At 49.1% G+C, this 22,046-nt stretch overlaps 8 protein-coding genes across 8 annotated transcripts; 5 read left to right on the forward strand and 3 right to left on the reverse strand.

The window, feature by feature from the left end:
• Nucleotides 1-7: 7 nt before the first annotated feature.
• On the forward strand, nucleotides 8-2,418 carry F5B22DRAFT_488313 (uncharacterized protein). Its single transcript, XM_047972314.1, has 4 exons — nucleotides 8-400; nucleotides 455-564; nucleotides 895-1,659; nucleotides 1,749-2,418. Exons 1-4 carry the CDS (start codon nucleotides 151-153, stop codon nucleotides 1,749-1,751), a joined length of 1,128 nt encoding a protein of 375 aa, XP_047826176.1. The 5' UTR covers nucleotides 8-150; the 3' UTR covers nucleotides 1,752-2,418.
• Nucleotides 2,419-3,456: 1,038 nt separating this feature from the next.
• On the forward strand, nucleotides 3,457-4,592 carry F5B22DRAFT_488241 (uncharacterized protein). The gene is made up of 2 exons (XM_047972313.1): nucleotides 3,457-3,536; nucleotides 3,821-4,592. The coding sequence occupies exon 2, from the start codon at nucleotides 3,919-3,921 to the stop codon at nucleotides 4,351-4,353; it is 435 nt and encodes a 144-aa protein (XP_047826177.1). The 5' UTR covers nucleotides 3,457-3,536; nucleotides 3,821-3,918; the 3' UTR covers nucleotides 4,354-4,592.
• Nucleotides 4,593-7,274: 2,682 nt separating this feature from the next.
• On the reverse strand, nucleotides 7,275-8,061 carry F5B22DRAFT_651226 (vacuolar ATP synthase 16 kDa proteolipid subunit; the record flags this gene model as incomplete). The annotated part of the gene is made up of 4 exons (XM_047979433.1): nucleotides 7,275-7,600; nucleotides 7,657-7,786; nucleotides 7,888-7,900; nucleotides 8,039-8,061. 4 exons carry the CDS (start codon nucleotides 8,059-8,061, stop codon nucleotides 7,275-7,277), a joined length of 492 nt encoding a protein of 163 aa, XP_047826178.1.
• A 382-nt stretch (nucleotides 8,062-8,443) lies between these two features.
• F5B22DRAFT_626044 (ribonucleoprotein-associated protein) lies at nucleotides 8,444-9,679 on the forward strand. The gene is made up of 6 exons (XM_047976208.1): nucleotides 8,444-8,596; nucleotides 8,720-8,781; nucleotides 8,839-8,860; nucleotides 8,915-9,038; nucleotides 9,092-9,157; nucleotides 9,215-9,679. The coding sequence occupies exons 1-6, from the start codon at nucleotides 8,575-8,577 to the stop codon at nucleotides 9,297-9,299; spliced, it is 381 nt and encodes a 126-aa protein (XP_047826179.1). The 5' UTR covers nucleotides 8,444-8,574; the 3' UTR covers nucleotides 9,300-9,679.
• On the forward strand, nucleotides 9,680-13,496 carry F5B22DRAFT_626045 (SacI homology domain-containing protein). The gene is made up of 4 exons (XM_047976209.1): nucleotides 9,680-10,263; nucleotides 10,382-12,082; nucleotides 12,161-12,266; nucleotides 12,324-13,496. The coding sequence occupies exons 1-4, from the start codon at nucleotides 10,053-10,055 to the stop codon at nucleotides 13,207-13,209; spliced, it is 2,904 nt and encodes a 967-aa protein (XP_047826180.1). The 5' UTR covers nucleotides 9,680-10,052; the 3' UTR covers nucleotides 13,210-13,496.
• Nucleotides 13,497-13,865: 369 nt separating this feature from the next.
• Nucleotides 13,866-15,780, reverse strand: F5B22DRAFT_626047 (uncharacterized protein). Its single transcript, XM_047976210.1, has one exon. It carries the CDS (start codon nucleotides 15,383-15,385, stop codon nucleotides 14,033-14,035), a length of 1,353 nt encoding a protein of 450 aa, XP_047826181.1. The 5' UTR covers nucleotides 15,386-15,780; the 3' UTR covers nucleotides 13,866-14,032.
• A 1,625-nt stretch (nucleotides 15,781-17,405) lies between these two features.
• F5B22DRAFT_488615 (transketolase) lies at nucleotides 17,406-20,528 on the forward strand. The gene is made up of 6 exons (XM_047972315.1): nucleotides 17,406-17,798; nucleotides 17,947-17,993; nucleotides 18,054-18,149; nucleotides 18,212-18,296; nucleotides 18,357-20,015; nucleotides 20,069-20,528. Exons 1-6 carry the CDS (start codon nucleotides 17,745-17,747, stop codon nucleotides 20,183-20,185), a joined length of 2,058 nt encoding a protein of 685 aa, XP_047826182.1. The 5' UTR covers nucleotides 17,406-17,744; the 3' UTR covers nucleotides 20,186-20,528.
• A 342-nt stretch (nucleotides 20,529-20,870) lies between these two features.
• On the reverse strand, nucleotides 20,871-21,563 carry F5B22DRAFT_651231 (uncharacterized protein; the record flags this gene model as incomplete). Its single annotated transcript, XM_047979434.1, has 1 exon — nucleotides 20,871-21,563. The coding sequence occupies one exon, from the start codon at nucleotides 21,561-21,563 to the stop codon at nucleotides 20,871-20,873; it is 693 nt and encodes a 230-aa protein (XP_047826183.1).
• Nucleotides 21,564-22,046: the final 483 nt, after the last annotated feature.

Genomic DNA, 22,046 nt, shown 5'->3' on the forward strand with positions numbered 1-22,046 from the left:
CCATGCCCAACTGACTCTTCTGAACTGTCCCGGGTCGGTCGTTTTGAGCCCTTCGTTTCTCTAGCGCTCGGTCGCTTGTTCCTTTCATTCATTTCTCAACACTCCTTGATCTTAGACTAGATATTTGCTCTTCACGGCTTTTCGTTCAACATGATGGTTTCAACTTCTCAGCTCTTCACCGCCGCCGTGGTGTTGTTGGGGAGCAGTCAGGCCCGCCCTCAGCTACCCATACCCAAACAGTTCGCATTTGCCAACACGTCAGCCATAGCAACTGGATCAGCCTCAAGCGTTCCTGAGGCTTCGACCACAGTCATTAAGCCTGCCGAGACATCATCTCTCACTTCATCTTCCATTGCGATCAACAGCACAACTTCTTCTGCTGTCGATGCCGTAACAGATGGTATGGTCGATGGAAAACAAAACCTTGCCTTCGAAGAATACTAACTGTCTGTAGTTGCCTCTTCATCAGCTGTTACCAGCAGCCTGGTAAATACGACAGTAACCAGCGCGCTGGGTAGCTCGACCCTCCCGCCTTTCGCCAATATTTCAACAACCGCGGTTGGGGCTGGGCAAGAACTGACCACGATTACGATATCTGCAACCTCTATCGAAACTATCATCTCATGTGCACCCGATGTCACCAACTGCCCAACCAGCTCAGGGCAAACGGGAGCAGTAACTTCGATCCCAACGTCTTTACCAGAGGGTGTATCAACAGTCCATGTCACTACCGTTGTCGGAATCACAACAACTGTATGCCCTGTTACAGAGGTTCCAGCAATCTCTTCATCGGTCCTGGAGTCTTTTACCTCTTCAACGGCAGCAGCTGAAACTTCAGCCGCAAGTTCAGTTGACGCTGTCGAGACTACCACAGCAGCTGCCGAAACCTCGAAGGCTGGGGAAGAACTAACCACGGTTACAATTTCCGCAACCTCTGTTCAGACCATCATCTCGTGCGCGCCCACCGTTACCAACTGCCCAACCAGCTCAGGGCAAACGGGAGCGATAACCTCAATTCCAACTTCCCTACCAGAGGGTGTGTCAACAGTTCACGTGACTACCGTCATTGGAATCACAACAACTGTATGCCCTGTCACAGAAGTTCCCGCAATCTCTTCGTCGGTTCTAGAGTCTTTTACCTCTTCAACAGCAGCAGCTGAAACTTCCGCCGCAAGCTCAGTCGATGCTATCGAGACTACTACAGCAGCACACACTGTTGTCACCATAACTGTAGGAGAGGGGTCGGAAACAAGTGAAGTAGTAAGCACCATTACCACCGCCACAGCCTCCGCGACCACGTCAGTCTCTCATGTTCAGTCTATCGTCACCGTCACCGTGGGAGAAGGCTCGGAGACGAGTGCAGTAATAAGCACGATCACCGTTCCTGACGTCGCAAGCTCAACCGCGGCGGTCTCCCACATCACCTCTGTTGTCACTCTTACTGTCGGAGAAGGCTCAGAGACAAGTGCTGTTACAAAGACCGTCACCATGCCCGTCCATACCACTAAGGTCGAGCCTATTATCTCGACGGTGGTGTCTATGGTCACTGTCACGATGGGAGAAGGATCAGAAACAAGTGCAGTGACGAGTGCAGTGACACACACGGTTACCCTTACCGATGCTATAACTCACACTGTTCCGACAGTTGTCACTATCACCATGGGCGGTGGCAAGGGCGAGGAAGCCACGACAGTGACAATGACCGTGGATAATCCCACTGTTTCGGTGCCAGCCGTGTCAGTTATCACTAAGACCGTCGGGGGCGCCGTCACCGAGACCGTCACCAGTGTTGTCACATCTACAGTCGTATCCATCTCCACAGTTCAGGGATCGGGTGAATGTGTCTGTACCGCGATGCCTGCCAGTGATTGCGCGCCTCCCCCGCCGCCGCCGCCGCCGAAGCACGCTGGCTTACCCGGCGGTCCTGCTGAGGGAGATAAATACAAGTACAGGCGCTCAGTTCTCTACTGAGCTCTGTGATAGTGTAGACCGGTCTCAACTATATTCTTTTCTTGTACAGTCTTTACCGGCGTGATTTATTCTCATTTTCATCGTTCGACCTCCTAGAAGGGAGCGAAGACGAGTTTTTTGAAAACTAGCTCTTGGCATGGGGTTTGATATCCTGTCTTTCTTCCAAATCCCAAGATTCTTGGGGTTTGTACCCTGGGCATGAGGATACGGTCCTTAGAGAAAGGTAACATGTGAAGACGAGAAATGATATCAAGACAGACGTCAGGCAACGTCTAGGTGAATGAAGACGAGTCAATAGAAGAATATGTATGATAGATGATGAATGGAATTGGTTCACTACCAAGCATGTCTTGCTCGCGAATGTGTCTTTGCTAGGTGATATGCTCACTAACAATAGTGGAAGTGCGAACTCCCAACTGCATTAAGTGCGGCCCTTTTTTTAGCACAATTTCGTATGACGATTGAGGCAACGTTAGTATCTGTTTAAGCATGTTGGTTGCTTTCGTATGATGATTGAGGCAAAGCTAGTATCTGGTTAAGCATGTTGGTTGCTCGGCTGAACTTGATTGGCTTCGATAATGAGGGGTAACACTTGTATGAACATCTCACCTCAGCGTACACATGTGAATATAGTGTTGCGCCTCGAAAACTTTATCACATGAGGAATCTAGTAAATAAACTAACGTATTCGATTTTCAATTTCCCGCATAGAGTAGCTCCCTCGTCTTGAATCTGGGGCGAAATTTCCTTCTGTCTTGAAGGGTTTAAAGGGGATGAGAAACGCAACAGAGTATACACCATTCGCTCTTCGTGAGGCGTCATGTTCACAGTTGCGGATGGCAGGTATGTACTCTAAGTATCCATCAGGTCGACAGGGCATCTTGTATGCTGAGTACACATCCCCTGTCGATCAACGATGATCCAATTGCCAATATTAGTGCGTTTTTGGATCCTACAGAGCCCACTTGCGAGCAGAGTTCAGGTTGCCAGAACTAGTCCCCATTTATCATGAACTAGACTAATCCTCCTGCGACTCAGCGCTGGTGCTGGGCATTGATTAACATGGGGGACGGTCTGTTCAATATACTAAAAATTAGAGTTATTACTCATCCTACAGATGGAAACGTTCTGTCGTGGTGTATTGACTTCGCCAAGGATATGATGTAAGGCATTGAACCAGTGTAAGCGAAACAATTAGCACGAGTGCTTGCCTCTAATACCTTATATCGCACATATACCGGTAATAGGAAGTGTGGGTGTAGGAGCGAAGCGCCAGCGGCGAATTTATCAAGCCATATGCCGATCATCCATAATAGGAGGATTCGTTGGCTGATGGCTTATTCTTCACTCCTCGGGGAAACCCGTCGACCCCAATTGCACCATCGACGCTACCAATCCTTGACTACTAATACCGATACTAAGTGCCTTGTCGTGTTCCACATGAGGCTGTAATGACAAGCGGGTAAGCTGTGTTCTTACGTGTACACGTACGCTCGCGGGTTTTTGGAATACACTGTCCTGCCCAACGGCGTTTACATTACGCCATATTTCGAGACTCGTGAAACATAGTGTGTAGATACTCAGAATCCTAGCAAGCCATCGGGACCTTACGCGGCACCACCCTGTTGCGAACGCGGCGTGTTATCCCATCCTTCCCCTTTCATTACGCAATCTAGGCAAGATGGTGCCAGCTGCGCAGATCAACAGATCCGTCGCCATGGGTCTTTGAAGGGGTATAACTATGGCGCTTCCCAGCCTCGATGGGCGACTTTAGAAAGAGAGAGATCAAGCTGGTCTTCTGTATGCCTTGTATCTCTCACCTTGAATCTGGTTTTCGACTCATCTGCACAACGAACACTTGGTATACTCGGATTGCCACAGCTACATACAACTCGTTCGCTACCATCCATAGGTACATTTAAGTACATCAAATATCGATTGGTCAGAATGGTTCGCCTCTATTTCGCCGTCCTCGCCGCTGTCCTTGTCCAGAGCGGCTCGTCTCTGCCTCTTGAGGAGAGACAGTCTCACGACTCTGAGCGGCCTGGTTTCCCTACTGGTTTCTCTACTGGTTTCCCTACTGGTTTCCCAACGGGCTTCCCCACCGAGTTTCCGACTCCCACGGGACTGCCGACCGGAATTCCTACAGGATTCCCTACCGGCTTACCCTCCGGGATCCCCACTGGCTTTCCCACAGGTAGTGACTTCCCTATCCCGACCGGCTTTCCTCATCACGGCGGCCACCACCATGGCGATCAGGGCCCTAAGGGACATGACGGACAGCAAGGTCAGGATGGCAAAGAAGAAGCCCTCAGGAAGCGCGATGTCCCCGTAACTCCTAAGTGGCTCCGCTGGCTTCCCTTCGAGAACATCAACATGTAAAGATCCTCCTATCTGTTTCACGTCGACGATCGGAGACTCGAGGGGGACTAGGATGAGGAACGGCTGGATCCGATACCAGGCTGGTTCTCCCTCGTAGCAAACAATCAAAGAACACATATACCAGACGACGAGAAGAGAAGAGCACGAGGAAAAGAAAAGAGTCACTTCAAGAGCGATTGGGGTTGGAGAGGAAAGCAAGGAACAAAATTAGGGCTGTAGAAGGTTTATCGAACTTCCTTTCATTTCCATTCTTGTAGACATTTAGGGCCTATTTGAGAAATCTTACTACATTATGCTCCTTCACAATGGGCGGTTGCCAGTGTATAGACAGCAAGCGAGGTATTCGAGCACCAGGTTGACTACTGGAGGACACTTGAATTCATGTTCGTATCGAATATATGGATCTGTCACAACTGTTCAGCTACAGGTTTATACCTTGATATGTGTTGGTAAAGACTTAGCGATGTTCTAAAACGAAATGCTTGAGTTGGGGGGCGTTGGGTTGTGTTCAACAGTTAAAGCGGCTCGAATGTTTGGGAGAGAGGACAGTGATCTGAACGGTAGTCAGGTAGGTGACGTGACGCTTTTGGAGCGCAATTTTGGCACTAGAAGCGTTCCGACGATAACTGAGCCCGTAGCTTATAATACCAAGTTGGTTCTTGGCTCATCGGGCTCTATACAAGACCAACCCTGGCTTTTAGATTACACGAGGATCGCATCCCAGATCTATACATACCTGCAGTCCTGCGACACAGCCATGACAAGCTAGTAGCCACCAGGTCTATCAAACTAGAGGAGATCTACCTACGTTGGCTACTCATGGTCGCCAGTGTGGGAATAATAAGTCTCATAGACGGAGTATGGAAGGCATATCGTTCAGGAAATATTGAATGTATGTGTTGGTATACTTCTCATTACATATTATGCATGTTCCAACACGAATTACCAGTTCGATATTGCAGCATTGTTCATCTGCTTCGTGAAACTCGACCAGACACCTAGTAACAATAGCTCAACACAATTTGATAACTGACATACTGAGTTACCGTACTAGATTGGATCCCTATCATTCTCAAGCACGAGCTGAGCAGCTGCAAGCAATCGCGAGTCAATAGGCAGCCTTTGGGTTTTGGAATCGTATTGATTAATCTCGATATAATCCGCCCCTAGGAACGTGTCTCTGGGGCAAGGCTGCAGGAAACAGTGCCGGCGATAGCAAAGTTGCGGAACTAAGGGATCTCTCTAAGTTGTCAGTACATGGTCCGTATATAAAGTTACATCGTATAACAACTGTCCATGTAGAATATATACAGGTATGGCATGTTAAAACATGTGCCCAGAGAAACTGATGTGTCGCAACCACCTCAAATGTGCATAAAGACGCGATAATAAAGGTGTATCGGACAATCCAGAGATCGGTGCAACTTTTGAGAGGTATATATGTTATTCGAGAAGTATTACGAAAGGAGGGCATCGGTCAGTGTCACAGCCAATCCTGTTTCCCAATAATGTCGTATTCTCATACCTTCACCATTAGTCCACGTACATATTGATCGACACTAAGTGACATAAGGTGCCATAGCTTACCAACATCGAAAATAGACTGCCAATACAGCAGAGCATAGAATACGAGTTCTTCCCTTGCTAATAATGTAACCTTTCTATGACATCGATGGGAATAGTAATAAAACTCTGCTACTTCCTATCTTATGTTCCAAAAAAAAATTCGGCCGTCAATCCCAGGGTTTAGCTATCTAGAGAGTAAAGGGTGCAGTTCGCAGTTTATCTATCTTCGTGCTTCATAACAAAACTCCGTGAAACCCTACGGGCGTAGGCATTCTCCTCTACCTCGGCATAGGCCAGCTAACCGATTGACTCGCCACTGGTGCCCAGCAAGTCCGCCCTCCTCTCGTAACGCATTATAAATTAAAGATATCTCACTCGTTCAAAGAGCACAGCGCCATGTATTAAGACCCAGACCTCTGCCACAGTGAATATGTGTCGGATTCTATATACATGCATATACTCGTGTATATAAAAGTCTAGTTACCAAGACCGTTATAATTCATCTCATGGAGTGACGAGAGGACGCTTCAAGAGATGAAGAGGGAGTAGGAGAGAGACACAAGCGTACAAATTCGCCGATGAGCGACTATTGAGTCGGTACCCCGAGTAGGAAAGCGGATTCGAACGAATGAAACAGTGGTACGGCATACGATCTATCTCAGCAAGACGAAGCGGCAGACACATAAAACAGTGGCATGCTTTAAGGTGAAAGAAAGAAACAAGACACTACATCATCAATGAAAAGCAAGGCTGTGTTCCGAAGTAACTAGAATGGACTGATGATTGATTGTTGTAGATAGCAAGTATTACGTGACATAAGATCTGTTCACAACAAAAACAACATAGTCATGGAGGTGATTAATGGTTCACTAAGACCTACCATGGCGGAGCAATGATTCGTAGCATTTTGTGTCCCGTGAATTATAGTAGTACATTGTCATTCGGGAACCACCTCTGTAAAATCGGAACAACACCATGCATAATACTAATCAAGTTCGACAACGTTTAATGAAACCTGATTACCAACCTAAAGTACAAGATCTTCGCCGTCCGTTGGTCTATGGGAGACGACCAATAAGTGTATAAGGCATGATGCAGAACCAGTGATACAATGCCATTCCCCGCCCCGTCATTACTTATTTCCCCTTTCGTTCTTTTTGCGAACATCGTGATAGTAGAGCTTGACCTCGAGGGCCGTATTCAACCCCATATCCATGATGCATTCCTCCCCTTAAAATATGCTTCACGGCCCGATTCATCGAAGCAAAGGATCGCGGATTAGGTACAACTTGACACCTCTGCCTCGAAATGTATCGGTCGTAGAACCAGTCCCGGTATTGTAACGACTGAGTAGCTTAGCAGCTGACATCGACGGTTGCCTTAGAGTTCATGAGCAGGGCAACAATGAGACCATAAAGACCCAGCACTTCGGCGAAAATGAGAATCAAAATCATGCCGACGAAGAGTCTGGGCTGTTGAGCAGTTCCACGGACGCCAGCATCACCAACGATACCAATAGCGAAACCAGCAGCCATACCGGCAAGACCGACGGCGAGACCGGCACCGAGCTGAATGAAGCCGGTGTACAGGGGTAGCAGCTGCTTGAGACCGTCGGATATCAGGACGGAAACGACGAGACCGTAGATACCAATGATACCAGCCATAATGACGGGGACGATGTCTATAGACTGGTTAGTGAGAAGTCTCAAAAAGTGGTAAAGTTAGCGAGGCGCGTACTCTTGACGATGAGATCAGGTCTCAAGACACCCATAGCAGCAATACCAACACCGGACTTGGCAGTTCCGTACGAGGCACCTAAGCAGGTGAAAACGATGGCAGCGGTACAGCCCATGGCACCGAAGAACGGCTGGCTCCTATGTTAGCGCGCTTTGAAGAGGTTTTGTTCTGCAACACGGAGTTCGTGATGACTCGTGAAGCTTCGTCACGTCAAGGTAAGGGGAGACGAACCGCGTAGACCGGGCTAAACGGGAAGCAAAGTTAGCAAGTTGACAACATGGCGATAAGGAAATAGATGTGTAGAGGTCAGGAAGCATCAATGATGGCGTGAGAGCCGGTGTTGATGGGGGCTGAATAGGAGGCGCAAGAGTCAATTACGTACCAAGCTTCTGTGTATTCAGACATTGTGTGAGGTGGTATAAGAACTTGGTTCTTTGGCGGATTGATTGAAGAAGCTGGGACTTGTGTTATCGAGAAGCTCGAGTCGATGGCGTCGTGCCTAGTGGGATATCGAGATGGATGGATGGATGGGATGAAGGAATGACGGCGGAGGCGAGAGATGGTTTGCAAAGTGCTTGTTTTCGAGGTAGGTTGAACGGTTAGTGCAGGTGCTGAGAGGGCCAGAGCTTCAAGGTTTCGTTCGCTGAGCCTGCAGACAGGGAATCTGGCTGATTACCTAATACCGCGCTGACCCACCCGGCCCACCCGGATCGGATTAATCTACCTCCACCAACCAAAAATTGGTCTGGCCCTGGAGCTAGTCAAATAATTATTGAGATTCATGCGTTGAAGCTTCAAGTTTTGTCCGAGCTCGAAACCTACACATTTCCCCCTTCGATTTCCAATAACCCACCGTCTCTCTCCGCGCAGGGCGAGCCAACGCAAGGAACCCTGATCTCCTTCATCAAAAACGCAAAAATGTCTGGTCAAGAAAGTGCTGGTAAGTTGCAAGTCTCCGGCTGTTTCCTATTGAAACCACTCTTCGCCTCGAGTGCTCGTCCTTCCATCTACGTTTCTAACGCTTCTACCTGAAAACCTCTGTTTGCTGACGAATGTCAACCAGCGTGGCCCATGGCCGATGGTGCCCTCACCCAAGAGCTTCTGGATCTAGTCCAACAAGCCAGCGTACGTAGCCATCCAAGATGAGAATAACGAATAGAGAACGACTAACCCAGATCACAGCACTACCGCCAGCTGAAGAAAGGTATTTAGGATGAGCATGTCGTACGAACAAATAATGACTAACCTCCTACTTCAGGAGCGAACGAGAGCACCAAGGCTTTGTCGCGAGGTGTCTCGGAGCTCATCGTGTTGGCCGGTGACACGCAGCCATTGAGCATTCTACTCCACCTTCCGAACCTCTGCGAAGACAAGAACGTCCCGTACGACCGATACTCGAATCCCTTATTACAACAAGAAACTAATAGATTTCTAGATACGTCTATGTCCCTTCGAAGGTAGCCCTCGGCCGCGCATGCAATGTCAGCAGATCTGTGATTGCGTGAGTTCTACCACTATTAGTTCCTACAATTCCAGAGCCTCGCTAACAGTATCTTAGCGTCTCCATCACTACCAACGAAGCCTCTGAGCTTCAGAACCAGATTCGCGCCATCAAGGACAAGGTCGAGCGTCTCATGATCTAAGATACCCCATAAGTGTATAGGAGACGTTGCATATAAGGAAAACTATAGAATTATAAGTCATGGTCGGTCTGGAGTTGCCAATTTGTGCAGTTTGCTTTCGGAACAAGCTATGGACGGAGAGGCTAAAGGGGAGTAAGGAAGCTAAAAGAAGGCCTATAAAGAGTGCATTCCAGTCTCACTTGGGTTAAATCCATCCAATAACAAGCGAAATTCGAAACATCATGCGCGATTCTGGTTGATTTGAACATGATTGGCAGCGTTCCCTTGTGCATGCATGTGATGGACAGAAATGGCCAGAAAATGGGCTCTGGCTGCCGACCCCGGCCTCGAGCTGACCTGATGCGGGAAGGTCTCAGGCGGAGTGACGACGTCAGGAGGGGCGGGCTCTTTCATGGGACCCCACCAACGCCTGCATCAAGCAATCACCATCCAGCTTCAACTCACGCACGCCCGTCTAATTTGCCTAGCACCATGGATCCCACAGTCAGCGTCGCTATCGTCGAACAGCCGCCCAGCTAAATAAACCTCAGAGATGAATGTTGTTTGTTGGCTTGGTCATTTATACAGTACCGTCGCATGCTATCCATTCACAGGGGTCACGATTGCTTCTTCCACGATGAACTACTAGATTCTGGATATAATTACTCCTGCAACCATCATTGAGCCCATGATTCCGGCTTGTTCGTCGTGCAATGATTGTCTGCCTCTGCAACACTATCCTGCTTGAGAAATCATCTCGTAATTCCTAGTAGAATGCCGGGTCTGGCGCGGAAGTTCCTCATCTGTGCCACCGTTGACGGCCTTATAATCCAACCACTTGCTACCAAAGGGCAGACCCGTACCCCAGCACATCCCATCAAAGTTAAGTATGGAGATGCGACCATATCCCCAGTGCCGCGAGATCAAGCTATAACACTGGACCCCAAGCTTGCCAAGTCTTCCTTTGAGGCCTTCGGTATTATAGGTGCGTGCGCACTCCAGTGGCCCGCAAGTCAGGAGCTCTGAGCTTGGAACTGGCAACAAATCTTGGTGTCGCCAGAAGGTCCTCCTCACTGACACTCATCCCTTTTCGTGCGCTCTAGGACTATTCACAGTCGCTCGCCTCAGCTACCTCATCGCCATCACTGGCCGGGAACAGGTTGCTCAGATCCGTGGTTATCCTGTTTATGTCGTCACCGACGTTGCTGTAACACCATGTACCACCCAGAATGAGGCCGAAGCTGCAATAAGCCACACAGCTCTCAAAATCCGCCGCAATTCCACTGAGAAGTCTGGGGAGGAAACCTTGGATGCCGAGAGCGACGCTGAGGGATCACCCTCTGCGACAGGAGCAGAGGACGCTGAGGACCCCGATGCACAGAGTGATCACGAAGCGTCTCCTCCAAATGAGTTGGGAGAGCAGCGGGGAATTGCCCAAGATGTATTCAAGAAGAGTGGGAGCTATGGTCGTTTCGCCCAGAGATGGTTCGGAAGTAAAGGCTGGATGGCTAATCGTCGACGAAGTGTTGGGCTAAGTGGTGCCGGGGCAGCAACTATGATTGAAAGTGAGGATGCAGTCGGTCAGATTCAAAAGGACAACGATGATAAAGGACTAAGCAAAGCAGTTTCGCAAGAGAAAGCTGACGCGCCATCTGACCCGACAGCCGGTGAGAGTCTTGTTCCCAAACTCTTACGCATGGCGCATATATGGTTTGGAAGCTCAAGAGGCTTTTTCTTCTCATACGATCTAGATCTTACGAGAAGCATTGCTAGTCGGACCGCCACCGTCTCCAATATTCCACTTCATAGATTAGCAGATCCTATGTTCTTTTGGAACAGAAGCCTGCTCAAACCCTTCATGGCTCTGGGTGACGAGTCACTCCTCTTACCTGTAATGCAAGGTTTTGTTGGCCAGCGATCTTTTGTACTTGATCGGAATCCGCCTCAGGTTGATTCCCAGTTGGATTCGATGGAAATGAATGATATGTCAGGGTCTGTGTCTGGATCACCACCTCAAGAGCGAGCATCCGTTGACCTCAAGCCATCCGAGAAAAGATATTTCATCACCATTATCTCACGTCGGTCTGTCCAGCGAGCAGGTCTACGATACCTACGCAGGGGCATTGACGAGGAAGGCTTTACAGCTAATTCGGTTGAGACAGAACAACTGCTTTCCACCCCTTCATGGGGGGCTTCATCCAAAGTTTACTCTTTCGTACAAGTCCGAGGGAGCATACCTCTGTTCTTCACCCAGTCACCTTACTCCTTCAAGCCCATACCAGTTCTCCAGCATTCGCCAGAGGCCAATTTCCGTGCCTTTTCCAGACACTTTAATCGAATGGGGGAAAAATACAGCGCCATACAGCTCATAAACCTGGTTGAACGCCATGGCCCTGAAGCTATTGTTGGCAGCGAGTATCAAAAGAATGCGGAGAGATACAATCAAGAAAATTCAGATATGGGTCGGTCTTTAGCATTCGAATGGTTCGATTTCCATACTGCCTGCCGAGGAATGAAATTTGAAAACGTGAGCCAACTACTGGACACGTTGGGAACAAAAATAGAAAAATTTGGGAGCACTGTGGAGTTAGATGGCCAGGTGGTTGAGAAACAAAGTGGTGTTCTACGAACGAATTGTATGGACTGCCTAGACCGTACGAATGTCTGCCAAAGTTCATTTGGGAAATTGATGCTTGACTTGCAGCTCAAGGAGGAAGGATTTGATATGTCTGGTCAGATTGATCAACAGAATTCTTGGTTCAATACATTATGGGCCGACAATGGTGATGCTATTTCAAAACAATGTAAGCCACTACTCCTGTATCATTCACGAGCAGTTCACTGCTGCGAGTGACCACCTACTAATGAAACGTACCATACAGATGCCTCAACGGCTGCGATGAAAGGTGATTACACTAGAACGAGAAAGAGAGATTATAGAGGCATGGTCAATGATCTTGGTCTCTCTGTCACCAGATTTTACAACGGGTAAGAAACTCGCGCTGGATTTAGGAAGATTGGCTTTATAACTAACAAACTGACCAGGATGGTGAACGATCATTTTAGCCAAGCGGCCATCGACTTCTTCTTAGGCAACGTTACCTCGTTAGTATTTGATGAATTCGAAGCGAACATGATGACGAAAGACCCCGGAGTATCGATGTCGAAAATGCGCGATCTGGCCATCGAAACCTCCCAAAAGATTGCCATCGAAGATGAGAAGGAAGACTTCATAGGTGGTTGGACACTCCTAAGCCCATTCGTATCTGACACGATCAAGACCTTTCCATTCGAAGAAGTCGTCCTACTACTCACGGATGTGGCGTTGTATCTCTGCAGATTCGACTGGAAACTGGACAAAGTGTCCTCTTTCGAGCGGGTAGAGTTAGCACACGTCGCAGGGATCACAGTCGGCACGTACATCACTTCAACGATTTCCCCCGCCGAAGCGGACGAGGCAAAGAACGTCGGCATCGTCGTCACGTACGAGCCCGGCAAGACGGACATCAAGCGGACCAACACGCGGTCGTTGTCCAGCTTACCTAGATCCGGCCAAGCTACATCTTCTTCCAGCGTTCTCAACCAAGGGATCCTCGGCTCAATCACAGGGAAACAAGAGACCTCGGGACGAAAGAAGAAAATCGCACTGAAAGCCCTCTACGCGCACACCGCTATCTCCGAAGCCCAGGGCGTCAAACGCATGACGGAGACCGAGCAAGTCAATGTCATCGCTGCCGAGATCGAACGGCTTGTCGCAGCTTGTCAGCCGCCTCCTCCCGATACTAAGAAAGCAGCAGAGGCCGGGACATCTGAAGATGGAAGGACTGGGTTGATACGCAGAGAGGATATCATATCCCTTGAAGAGGCGAAACGGACTACGGGACTGTTCGAGCAATTGGGCCATACTATTAAGAAGTTGGTCTGGGCTTGAAGCTCGGTAGTCGGATGATGGTTGTTGCTGTGGGGTTGTAAATTGGAGATGGGATGGAAAAGAGTATGCTTTAGAGTATATATGTGAGTAAAAGTAGAGTTTTGGTTTTAGACTTAATAGTATTTATTATTCTATGCGAACACTGATAGCGCGTCTGAGCATTGGACATTCGAAATGTGCTGAGAATTGCATGGTATTGGGTGCATAGCTCATAAGTAGTTCTCCTTTTTCAAGCATGTCGAGTTTGTTAGATTCGAGCATGAAAAGCTGGCAAGAGTGTTCCGAAGGGTTAGCTAAGCATGAATATTTTCACATTGTCTAGCCCTGGGTCATTTTTGGCTGGGCGAAGGAAATACGCTGTTACATATCTCTGGTTTCAGAACGTTGTTACATACCTTATGGGTGTTGAAGTATTGCTCTGAACGTGAGAAACGGCCTTAAAAATAGCTACTCTTATCACAATGGTCCTACTTATGGAGCAATAGTCCATTTCAAGACATCGTGACGAAGCTGTTGGGAGTAGTATTTAATGTCGTGACCGCCCGTAGGCTCCAAGCACCTGCAACATCACGGTCCCTGAACATAGATAGATAAGATATCGGTATAACCTCTTTTATGTGTTGCTCATGGTCACAAGCATAGTATCTACTGTAGAGTTTGCCGCTGATATTTCCAATTGGTAACGTCTAACTCTAGCCTAGATCTTTCCAAAGCTCTGAGTTAAGTACCTACATATATAGGTAAATAGTCACCGAGATACATGACCAAACAAGTTTCCAGGTATACCATATGCTACTGCAAACTTAGTACAACCCCCTACCCCTTAACTGCTACACGCGCGGTACAAATGCATCTGATACCGCATATTCTCCAGCGAGATCGGATACCGCAAGCCCTCGGCGACGCGGAACCAAACAGAGTCATTCGACTCTATCTTCTCCCATCTCTGCTCCGATTTCTCTGCCTTTCCCTGTTCAACATCGTTCTCTGCCGTCCGTCTCCTCGGTCTCGAAGAGTCGAGAAGCGTGTGGTCTAGCAACCATTGCATCGGATACCGCTTCGCTTCCTTGCCCACCGCGGCCTCGGAGTAACTCCCCGGGCTGTCGATCACGAGGAGCAAAGTTCCCGATCGCGCGATACTTGATAGAAGGCGGAGGAACGACGTCGTTCGCTTGATTCCGCTCGTGGTGTACAGCTCGTTCAGCGTGAAGAGAAGGGTTATTAGAACAGGGCTGTTATCTCGTCCTGCGATGAGCTCGCTTAGTTCCCCTTCGCTTAGGGATAAGATGTCTTTCTGTGCGAAGCTTGACTGGAAATGTTGGGGCGATGTGAGAGGCTTGTTCGCTTCTCGCGCTGCGGCGCTGGCGTAGCGCGATATCGGCGGCGTTGTCGTTAGGGCTGTCTGCAGCCTTTGGACTACGGATGCCCATGGCCCTACGTCAAGGAGAGTGATTTCCGCTCGGGTGGAAATCGTGCTGGCGTTGTGGCTTGATATATAGTCTGCGAAGGCAACGATTTCGGCTGCAGCGCCGCCTATTGCGAGGATTCTGAGGACCTTGTCATTTCCTTCCCTTTCGCCATCTCCCTGCTGTATTGCCGCCGTTGATCCCCCTAGTTCGTCTAAGACTGCGTCTCTGGTCTTTTCATCCAGGGCGCTCTCGCCATGATGAGTTGAGGAACCTCTGGTTTCGAACTCATCGCCCCCCTTATGCGAGTCATTGTCTTCGGCGTTATGGTGTGAATTCACGCCTGTAAGGTTACTCAAATGCGAGTCGAGCCCACGGAGAACCTGCCCGTAGCATAGTGCTCGCGTGGGCGACCAGCGCGCCGCATAAACGTCCAAGGCCGCCTCGCGCGCAAACGCGCCTTCGAAATCGCGGTTGAATAGCGCCGCTTTCACCTCCTGGAGCTGGGCGCTGAAGTCCTCTGCCTCGAGCACATCGCGGAACGTGTCGCTGAATATGTTCAAGAGGATCTGTTGCCGTTTCAGCTCTTCTTCAGATTCTGAATCTTCTATTTCTTGCTTGGGATTTTGCTGAGGATCTAGCTTTTGATTTCGTGTCGTGCGTAAACTACTGGTGGCTCCTCTTTTCCCAGAAAATTTGGTGGGCGCTGAGTTTTTCTTGCCAGCCATTATTATATGAATCGAGTATCGGCCGAGCACCACACTGGTCATATATACATGTGTTGTTTGACTTATTACTCAATTGCAAAACGCGTATGAACTAGTCGGATGAAAACCTTTCAAACGTTATGATTCGTCTCGAGCAATTTTGGAGAAGTCTTTTTTGATTCGTTATCTTTGAATCATCAAACAATCCACCAAATCATACAAACCACAACATTATTTCATAGTCTGCACAAGCTCAAAATTTGAACTTCGACTGTAGAACAATTCATGTAATCTTTTTCGATGCACCAACTGACGGGCAGCAATTGGAACTGTAGGGTAGCAGTACACTCTTTAAAATAATCATATCGCCTTCACTGGAGATGGCCAAGCCACCGAAGACTGGAAGAGAACCCAAATGCTAAATGCTTCAGCCTCATAGATTAAACGCATAATCATTGCCATCTAGGCAGTTTGAGATATTGGTGATAAATAGTTTCAACGAGCTCTTGAAGCTGAAGCTTAGCATGCGCGACGACCAAGACCCCCACTGTCCCCCATATACTACAACAAATCGTGGTGTTGGTTATGTGACACATAAGATTTCTATTTCCTCGCAAATGGCCAACTTCCTCGGAGTTGTGATTTCAAGCTTCAATCTTTTCCTATTGTCCTTTTTGGTTCTTGAATATCTTCACTCTTTTTTCGACGTGTTTCAAGAAATATCTCGGCATTCAATTAGAAGACACCTGTGACACTTACTGTAGGATGAGTGGGGGTACAAAAAAATCACTTGCGCGTCTACAGTCCCTCACCCACCAGTCAGTCACCGGCACGTTTTCTCGACTACGGTTTGGCTTGAACAAATGTGCTGCCTTTTGGCTTCTTCTGATTTGTAGCCTCCTCCAATACCTGAGCTGACCTTACTCTGGTTATCAACTCCGAAACAATTGTCTTGGCGTGAGCCCCTCATATCAAATCGGCGAAACCGGCCGGACGATTAGTAACGTCAATAGATAAGGAGAATTTTCCGCGACCGTACTGACTTTACCTGAGCAACTGAAAAATATTAGGCTAAATGGAGTTACGGCGTTCATGCCTACCTAACACAAAGCTTTGGGTGCCCATCGAAAGCAATACTTCGAGCACGTGGGACCCAGTTTCCAAAGTGCCTCGTCTCGAGGCTGAGTTGTAAGGGGGGTATGGCTAGCCAGTCTTTTGAGAGGGAATTTTAAGAGTAAACACCGACAGATCCGTCAGTCAGCCTTGATCCTTTTAACTTCAGTAACAGATTCACATCACATGCCTCGAAGAAACTGAATTTTTATGTGTTTATGCGAGCTGTGCGTGATGGTTCCATACGAAGTTCACAGAAAGCACGCAAATATTTGGAATCTCGGCTGGGTGCTTCTACAACAGCAGCGAAACTATGTCGAAGCTGTAGTAAGTCTACACATAGGCTACCCAGGCAATGGAAAGGGTCAAGCAGGGTTGAGACGAACAAAAGTTCCTATTTAGGACCAATGTTAGCCTGCTAGTCGTCATTCGAGAAAAAAAAAACACCCAAAAACTTAGTGGCCAGAGACACGATACAAGCGTTGTCCAGAACATCACCCAAGGTTCAAGGGCGGTCTTACTCACTTTAGGTATTGTACCTGGAAACTTGAAGCTTAGTGCCTGAATAGCGGTAGTAGGCTGGTAGATATTATGGGTGGGTTCGTGACGTCGACAGATGTCTTTTCTAGTGTTGTTCACTGGTTGATTGAACTCGAGTTAGTGGCAACGGCGTAGATTTACGACATCATTACTCCCAGTTCTCCTAGGTATCTGTCCTAGGTGTGTACAAAGAGTTGGTATCAGGTTGCAGGTTGCCTTACTAAGTACCATGCGCGATAGAGGGGCACTACGTCTCTACCTACTTAGGTAGATAGGTATGTAGATATCTACAGTAGAATAGCGGTCGTGATGCTGTACCTGGAGCCATTGGGAACTGTGCCCCACCGACATACGAATATGTACTGAGGCCAAATCATGTTCCAGAGAAAGTTATTGTGTAGCAGATACTTTGCCAACGTCGCCTCCCTCTCACCTATGTCCTAGTGTGAAGCGTGCTGGGAACGCGTATTGCTAGTAGAAACTACCTGCTTGCATACAGTAGACAGGTAGGAGATTAATCAGTTAGGTCCTGTACATAGCGACTTGCAGTACCTACCCCCACCTGACGATCTCACTAATCGTGTCAGAGGAAGTCATCCCGAACCCACCTCTCCCACCTCCCACCTCATCAAGCAGAATCAACTTTTCCCACCTCTCCCTACTACTTCTCCTTACGTATTCCCTCTTCTTTTTTCTCCCACAATCACATCGTCACATCTCCCCCTTCTTTCAGTAATAGACAAGAGCTCTGTCCAGTAGATCTGCAATCATGGGCTACACCGACACAGATTGGCTTGCCATCAACACCATCCGCGTTCTTGCGGTAAGCACCCCGCCCCCGCCCTGCTGCTGCGTTTACTGCCCCGCCATCGCAAACTTGTTCACAGCTCGTTGAATTTCCCGCACATCCGCCTCTCTGAGCAGCAATCAAAGCAATCAACCCTTGAAATGACAAAACTGATGACTCGCAGGCTGATGCTACGGCTCATGCCAACTCGGGCCACCCGGGTGCGCCCATGTGAGTAGCTGCTCGAGATATCTCCCTCCGTAGAAAACATCATGGCTTACACAGTTCTAGGGGTATGGCACCTATTGCCCACGTCCTTTTCAACAAGTTCATGAAGTTCAACCCTAAGAACCCCGACTGGGTTAATCGCGATCGATTCGTGCTTTCGTGAGTCGCCTTCCATTGAAGTTGGGTTTCCCCCGTAACAACAAAGCTCACCTTTGACATAGAAACGGTCACGGTTGCATGCTCCAGTATGCCCTTCTCCACCTATTCGGCTATGCTGTCTCTATGGATGACCTCAAGGCTTTCCGAGTACGTGCCCCAAATTTCTTCGATTGAGCGAATTGGAGCAAAAATTAAACGTGGTCACAGAGCATTGACAGCATAACCGCTGGTCACCCCGAGTCCCACGACACCCCTGGTGTTGAGGTCACCACCGGACCCCTCGGTCAGGGTATCTCCAACGCTGTTGGTCTTGCTATCGCCGAGGCCCAAACCGCTGCCAACTTCAACAAGGACGGCTACAAGATCATTGACAACTACACATATTCTTTCTTGGGTGATGGTTGCTTGATGGAGGGTGTTTCTTCAGAAGCTTGCTCTCTTGCTGGACACCTGCAGCTCGGCAACCTGATTGCCATCTGGGATGACAACCACATCACCATTGATGGAGACACCAACTGTGCCTTCACCGAGGATGTTGTGAAGCGATATGAAGCATACGGCTGGCAGGTCCTCGTCGTCGATGACGGCGACAACGACCTTGAGGGTATGGAGAAGGCTCTCCGGGAGGCTCAGTCCGTTAAGGACAAGCCCACACTAATCAAGCTGAAGACAACCATTGGTTTCGGCTCCTTGAACCAGGGCACCCACAGTGTGCACGGTGCCGCCCTCAAGGCCGACGACATTAAGCAGCTCAAGTCAAAATTCGGATTCAACCCTGAGGAGAGCTTTGCTGTTCCCCAGGAAGTTTACGATCTCTACCATAAGCACTCTGCTGAGGGTGCCGCCGCCGAGGAGGAGTGGAACAAGCTATTCGCCGAGTACGGCTCCAAGTACAAGGCTGAGCATGCCGACCTTATCCGTCGTGTGAAGAGAGACCTTCCAGAAGGTTGGGAGAAGCATCTCCCTGTTTACACCCCTAAGGACGACGCTATCGCATCAAGAAAGCTCTCTGAGACGGTCCTCTCAAAGATTGAAGGTGTCCTTCCTGAGCTCATCGGTGGATCTGCTGACTTGACTGGCTCCAACTTGACCCGTTGGAAGAGCGCCAACGACTTCCAGCCTCCCTCGACTGGTCTGGGTACCTATGCTGGTCGCTATATCCGCTACGGTGTCCGTGAGCATGCTATGGGTGCCATCATGAACGGTATCGCTGCTTACGGTACTCTGCTTCCCTTCGGCGGTACTTTCTTGAACTTCGTATCTTACGCTGCCGGTGCTGTTCGTCTCTCCGCTCTATCCCAGGAGCGCCTTATCTGGGTTGCTACCCACGATTCCATTGGTCTCGGTGAGGATGGTCCTACCCACCAACCTATTGAGACTCTGGCCCACTTCCGTGCGCTGCCCAACACAATGGTCTGGCGCCCTGCCGACGGTAACGAGACTTCGGCTGCGTACTACGTTGCCTTGACCTCAAAACACACACCAAGCATCATTGCTCTCTCGCGACAGAACCTTCCTCAATTGGAAGGCTCTACTATCGAGAGGGCTATTAAGGGTGGTTATGTAACCCACGAGGTTGAGGGTGCCCAGATCACACTCGTGTCAACCGGCTCTGAAGTTTGCATCTGTATCGACGCCGCTAAGTACTTGGCCGAGAAGCACAACATCAAGGCCCGTGTTGTCTCTATTCCTTGCTTCGAAGTCTTCGACACACAATCCAAGGAATACAGACTCAGCGTTCTCCCCGACGGCATCCCATCACTGTCTGTTGAGGTCATGAGCACAATGGGTTGGGAGCGATACACACACGAGCAGTTCGGTCTGAACAGATTCGGTGCTTCTGGTGCTTACAAGGATGTTTACAAGGCAAGTTGGAAGTCCCGATTTTTGATAGTCTAATTACTAATATTTGATTATAGAAGTTCGAATTCACCCCCGAGGGCGTTTCCAAGCGTGCTGTCGCCACCATCGATTTCTGGAAGGATGTGCCCAACGTCCGTTCGCCCATCAACCGTGCATTCCAGCAGATTATTTAAACGTGTGGGAGGAGTGACGATACCAACTTTGATGTATTAATGATGCCGTACGTATTTAGTACGAGCCAGGATCTATAGACAGCCAAAATGAAAAAAGTTTCCAATTAGACAACATGGGTGTCCTTTATCATTAAACGCTGTAAATTTCATATCGCTATGAACTGACGTACTAGATTTCCGTGGACTCAATGCCATCTTGTGAACGGCAATACATCTTCTGAATACGTTGAAAACGCTTCAGAGAAGCGCAAGCGCTGCCTTACATAAGTAAAGCCACTTAGAAGTGTTATCCAAATCTTCCCTCTGACTTATTCCCATGAGGATAGGCCATCTGATGTTGAACGCTCGAGTTTCAGCGAAGTCATGATCATGATCATGCATGAAAAACGAAGACGAGTTGGCTTGCACGGGATGGCATTTCCCTCGACCGTTTCTTATTTACATCCATATGGGATGCTATGTAGGTATGTATTCAGCCAGGTGTTTAGCGAGTTAGTTAGATAGATGTATTTATTGCTGTCCTGCGATGGATGGAGGCTCTTGCTTTTGGACGATAGTAGCATTCCGAGAAATCGAGAGCCTACCTAGGTAGGTATGCATTTATCTATCTTGGTTTAGGTGCATAGGTAGATATGTACCTAGGAACATAGATAGATAGATAGAGTTTCGACTAGATAGGCTCAGCTCAGTCCCCCGCCTGCGTTCTGGACTGTTGCTGCTGCTGCTGGCCCGGACGTGGATTGTTACCTCCCTGGTGTAACTCGAACCATCGGCCTTGGATCTCGCGGCCCACGCGCTCTAGTCTCGCCGCTGCGCGGCGCGCCTCGCGGCTTGAGTCTGAAGACGGCGCCACTACGATGCCGACGAGCATTGGGGGCGCGTTTGGATCTTCTTCTTCTTCATCGTCGTTGTTGTCGTCGTTATCGTGGGGGTACATGGGATGTTCGTCTTCGTCTTCTTCGTCGTCGGGATGTGATGCGCCGCCGCGGAGATGCGGTGTTTCCGTCGTCGCGTATCCTGAGCGGTTCTCGACGGCTAGGGCCAGGGCGCCTTGGTGCTGCGGACGGGATTTGCTGAGGCCGGTATTGCGTGATGGAGGGGTGGTGCGGTTGGGGAATGATGATGATGATGATGATGAGTGCGGACTTAGGAAGGTCTGGAGGAATACGGGCCCGGAGCCGTGTTCGACTATTATCCGTTGTGGTATGCCGAGACCTAACCTCTGCGCGGATTCGTGCGCGTCGAGGGCGGTGTGCGAGAGCGTTGTGAGAGCCTCGAGGTGCGGCGATTGTGCGCGGGCGGATGTTATGAGTGGTGTTAGGGCGCTGTCTGCTAAGTGGAGGGCGAGGTTGGGATGTTGCGAGGGGAGGTTCGCCATGTTAAGCTGTATTTTGCTGTTGAGCCTTTTGCGTTGGAAACGGTAAGGCTTCTGCTTTGTCGTAAATATGCTTGTTTGCTGATTTCAAGATTGCGGGCGAGTGGGCTGAGAGCTTTTGGAGGGAAGCTGTATATTTGTAGCTGCAACCGCCTATCGTACCTAGGTAGGTACATACATGGAGGGAAATATCCAGATGTTTCAGAATATTAGGGACTTTCCTGCTTCTGCGTTCGGGAATAATTTCGCGCTTGAGGTGACTTGCACGAGTAATCAGATGATTATGTTCGCGATGAGGTTCACAGGTAGGTAGATCATTGATGATCCGCAAATGTGGAATGATGGCGCGGGCGGGAAGCATGGGCCCTGGGCGCTCCCAAGATCTCCACAAAGCCTGCGCTGACGTAGATGGCTATAGCGCCTTGCTGGGCCCTGTAGTGGGAGCGCACCTGGCCCTGCTACCTAAGGTCGAGCTTTAGCTGTTGC

The sequence above is a fragment of the Xylaria bambusicola genome, assembly GCF_022495145.1.
Source record: "Xylaria bambusicola strain CBS 139988 unplaced genomic scaffold F5B22scaffold_65, whole genome shotgun sequence".
In the NCBI taxonomy this organism is placed as follows: Eukaryota; Fungi; Ascomycota; class Sordariomycetes; order Xylariales; family Xylariaceae; genus Xylaria; species Xylaria bambusicola.